Source organism: Durio zibethinus, chromosome 11, assembly GCF_047325235.1.
Source record: "Durio zibethinus cultivar Kanyao isolate XHJ-2024 chromosome 11, ASM4732523v1, whole genome shotgun sequence".
In the NCBI taxonomy this organism is placed as follows: domain Eukaryota; kingdom Viridiplantae; phylum Streptophyta; class Magnoliopsida; order Malvales; family Malvaceae; genus Durio; species Durio zibethinus.
In genome coordinates this window covers 22,977,354-22,979,027 of record NC_143172.1, presented here as the reverse complement: position 1 = coordinate 22,979,027, position 1,674 = coordinate 22,977,354, and the positions used below count along the sequence as shown (strand labels likewise).

Genomic DNA, 1,674 nt, shown 5'->3' with positions numbered 1-1,674 from the left:
ATTTTAATGATTAAATAAAAAATTTAATAATTAAATCACCATTTTAAAATAATAATCATAATTAAAAAAGACTTAGTGATATGTTTTATCCAAAATTTAATGAATCATAAATTCATGATATAATAATGTAAGAGTAGCAGTAATGTTTATCAAACAAGTCAGTATCAACCACTACTATTCCAGGTTAGACAAGCATGTCAGCTTTGAGGCTTTAAATATTTCCAACTCCATTTCTCACGTTGCCTTAACTATTCTATGTTCTTGGATATCCAAAGACCAAGGTAGCCCAACATGACAAGTCCTGTCGTAATAACAATAAAGTTGGTGCCCAGTTAAGTAAACTCACACTAACTACACCGCTATAAAGTTCAATGCCATGTTCAGGCAACTTTGTACCAAGATTATATTAAACAAAATACAGTGGCAGTCATGGCAGTCCGCGTGCTTCTTGCATTTTCTGTTCTTCTACTCTGCCTTGCAGAGGTAAGCATCGATTTCTTACAGTTAAGTTTCAGATGTTGGGTTTTCGTTTTGAAGTTTGGTTTCATCTTCAATGTAGGTTTCATCTAATGTCAAGACGGAACAAGATATAACCACCATTGATGAGGTATATGTAACAGACCAGAGAAAATGTTCACAAATTTTTTCTTCTTTTCTTTCTTGTTTCTGTATTTTCAGTGAAAATGTTCTTGTTTTAAACCTCTTACAGGAGGCTTCCTTGCTTGTCAGAGGTGGAAACAGAAGGCTCATGCAAGAGATTGGTGGGTATAATTATTTCTCAGATTTTCTGACTAACCGTTCTCGTTCTGACGATACATTTTTCATGTATGACAAGCTAAAGCCCAAAAAAAACTGTTTTAGATGTACCAATCCAAGAATGTCATGGAATCAGTTATAAGTGGCAGTCAACAAGCTGGGAAACTAAGATTAGTAGTACTAAATTTTTTTGTTTATTCAATCTTATAATTTGTGTGCGGTTGGCTGCAGATTGTGGAGGATTGTGTAAGCAAAGATGCAGCCTGCACTCAAGGCCAAACAGATGTAACAGGGCGTGTGGGACTTGCTGCATGAGGTGCAAGTGCGTGCCACCAGGGACTTCAGGGAACAGGGAGGTCTGTGGGACATGCTACACTGGCATGACCACCCATGGAAATGTCACCAAGTGCCCTTAGCTTCTTGCCTACAGCGACCTAATATTTCTGGGCCTAAAATGTGATTCAGCTTTAAGGGAAAAAAATTGTTCGTTTGTGTAATATGTATGTTTTGGTTCGGCCAATGTATCTGTCCGTATATCAAATAATGAGTCAAGTTTCATTTAGTTGATACGTTTTTTTTTTTCTTTTTTTATGAAAAATATTAAATAGAAAAAAATCAACCAAACAGAATTTAAGTGTATGCATAAGCAATCAGGGATTAACAAACAGCAATACTAAGTATCGGTGTTAAAATTGGTTTTGCACATTTGGTTAATTGGAAACTGAAACTCTTACCGAAAATAGTAAAGATGTGTTTGATGGATGATGGATTAGATAGTACTATAATTAGTTTATATTTAAGCATAGGATTATAAAGAGAAATATCATTTGATTCAATTTTTTAAAAATGAAGACAGATTATTTTTAATTCATATGATTAAGTTTACATATTTTATTATATTTTTAAATATTACATTAA

At 33.8% G+C, this 1,674-nt stretch overlaps 1 protein-coding gene across 1 annotated transcript; it reads left to right on the top strand.

The window, feature by feature from the left end:
- The first annotated feature begins 359 nt into the window (after nucleotides 1-359).
- Nucleotides 360-1,325, top strand: LOC111290784 (snakin-2-like). Its single transcript, XM_022882253.2, has 4 exons — nucleotides 360-483; nucleotides 560-607; nucleotides 710-761; nucleotides 988-1,325. Exons 1-4 carry the CDS (start codon nucleotides 430-432, stop codon nucleotides 1,170-1,172), a joined length of 339 nt encoding a protein of 112 aa, XP_022737988.1. The 5' UTR covers nucleotides 360-429; the 3' UTR covers nucleotides 1,173-1,325.
- The last annotated feature ends 349 nt before the right edge of the window (nucleotides 1,326-1,674 follow it).

Excerpts from the sequence above, each read along its gene's own strand:
- LOC111290784 (XM_022882253.2), top strand. The coding sequence starts at position 430 with ATGGCAGTCCGCGTGCTTCTTGCATTTTCTGTTCTTCTACTCTGCCTT. Across the intron at positions 608-709 it reads ATATAACCACCATTGATGAG|GAGGCTTCCTTGCTTGTCAG; the intron begins GTATATGTAACA and ends AACCTCTTACAG. Across the intron at positions 762-987 it reads AAGGCTCATGCAAGAGATTG|ATTGTGGAGGATTGTGTAAG; the intron begins GTGGGTATAATT and ends GGTTGGCTGCAG.